We start from the raw sequence: 1,872 nt of genomic DNA, 5'->3' as shown, positions 1-1,872 counted from the left end.
ACTAAGATAATTGAAGTACGCTTACAGAGAATTTTATTAATATGCTCAGGATTTTAAATTTATTGAACACAAGACTAATTTATCGTCAACAAATCATTTACAGGTAAAACGAACTGTACGTATTTTTTTATTCTTGGCACTTTTATCGGAAAATTTCAGGCAAAGGTTTAGTAGCATTTTTAGTCACCTACCAAATACAAATCATTCTTTTATTAAAATATTTGTATTTTCTTAAATGGTTGAAGTAATAACTAATTAGGTTACTTTTATCATTATTTTATGCGAAAAACAGTCTAAAAAGAAGATAGTTCAAATAAATAAGTGAAATATGGTAAAAATGAAAAATTTGTTGGTTTTTGTATTACTTTAAAACATCTTGAAGATTTTATTTTTCAGAAATTGCTGCCATATTACAAATGTTGATATTGATACGAGTTATGAAAATGTTATACAGTAAAAGTCCTCTAGAGCGGGACCCTAAAGAACGGACAGATAAGAGTAACGGACAGTATTGCTTGGCACGGAACCGTTTTGCATGTTAAATAGACCTTAAAGAACGGACATTTTAAAGGAACGAACTATGGACAGGGTTTTAAGTACAAATTGACTTTTATGTCTTAAAGAGCGGACAATTTATAACAAAAACACATGGAATATTTGATAAAATGCGCCATCTAATTTGAATATTTGTATTTATTCTATTCTATGGAATGCGCTAAAGAAACCTTGGTAATCTTTGGTTATTTAAAAAAAATTATTTTCGCTCTTTGATTTTTTATCGCGGTCGTTTTGATAAACTGTTGTGTAATAATGGAGTCGACTCTGTGAAAAAAATTTTTAAACTTGGAAGAAAAAATGCTGGTGGTGAAAAAATTAAATGATGGAGTTAGCATACGAAAAATTGCTGAAGAATTTGGTTGCGGAAAAACTCAAATTGCAAATATTCGTGAAAATATAGAATCTGTAAAAAGGCAGTGGGAAGCGGGAGTGCCGAGTGAAAATAAAGCGTTGAAAAGACAAAAAACGGATTTTGAAGAGATCAATTTTAAATTGTTTGAATGGTTTTCTGAAGCTCGGTCAAAGAATCTGCCAGTTAGTGGACCAATGGTGAAGGTTAGAAGAGGCTCCAGTCCAAGAAGTTTCAACAAAGATGGCATTACAATGTGCCAGGAAGCTAACTTCCTATTCGATACATATGGGCAATAGAGAATTGTTACAATTTTCTGAGAACATTGAAAACATTTTAGAAATTGAATTGTTAAAAACAAAATGTTTTGGCAAACAGACAACTATGAATGATTTTCTTCCATAACAATATTAAAAACGTGTTGTTTTATTTTAATTTTTTATGTAGTAAATCAAAAAAGATTTTGATTTTGAGTCTTGAGGAGAGGACAGTTAAGAGGAGAGGACAGTTTGGTCATTTCCCAATGGTGTCCTCTCTAGAGGACTTTTACTGTATCAATGACAGAACAATCGTAAACCCTTATCTTTTTCTTAGTCAAACAAATCTTAATTCAAACGAGCAATGCTAACGTTTATCCCGTTTCCCACAACCTTTTTATGTGATAATAAAGGTTTACTACAATTGTATCAACTGAAACCATACAATGCATAGAAAAAGATCGAATCTGTCTAATGACACGAGAGTTGCCCAGCCCACAACCTAACTCCAATTCAGAAAATTCTACAATGATTAACATTGGCAAACATCTCGGTAGATTTGAAAAATTTCTGAAACAAGTAATTGTAATAGGGTCAACAAACTTATAAATATTAACAACCAGGAAATTTATGTGGTACTAATAAATAAATTCAAAGTAACGATTTGATTTTTGTTAAATACCCAAAACCAACACCCAAATATCTTGG

At 31.1% G+C, this 1,872-nt stretch overlaps 1 protein-coding gene across 1 annotated transcript; it reads left to right on the top strand.

Annotated features, from left to right (window-relative positions):
• Nucleotides 1-855: 855 nt before the first annotated feature.
• On the top strand, nucleotides 856-1,535 carry HELRODRAFT_184409 (hypothetical protein; the record flags this gene model as incomplete). Its single annotated transcript, XM_009025448.1, has 2 exons — nucleotides 856-1,092; nucleotides 1,368-1,535. The coding sequence occupies 2 exons, from the start codon at nucleotides 856-858 to the stop codon at nucleotides 1,533-1,535; spliced, it is 405 nt and encodes a 134-aa protein (XP_009023696.1).
• Between the last annotated feature and the right edge of the window lie 337 nt (nucleotides 1,536-1,872).

Source organism: Helobdella robusta, assembly GCF_000326865.2.
Source record: "Helobdella robusta unplaced genomic scaffold HELROscaffold_411, whole genome shotgun sequence".
In the NCBI taxonomy this organism is placed as follows: Eukaryota; Metazoa; Annelida; class Clitellata; order Rhynchobdellida; family Glossiphoniidae; genus Helobdella; species Helobdella robusta.
This window is presented reverse-complemented; position numbering and strand designations above follow the sequence as displayed.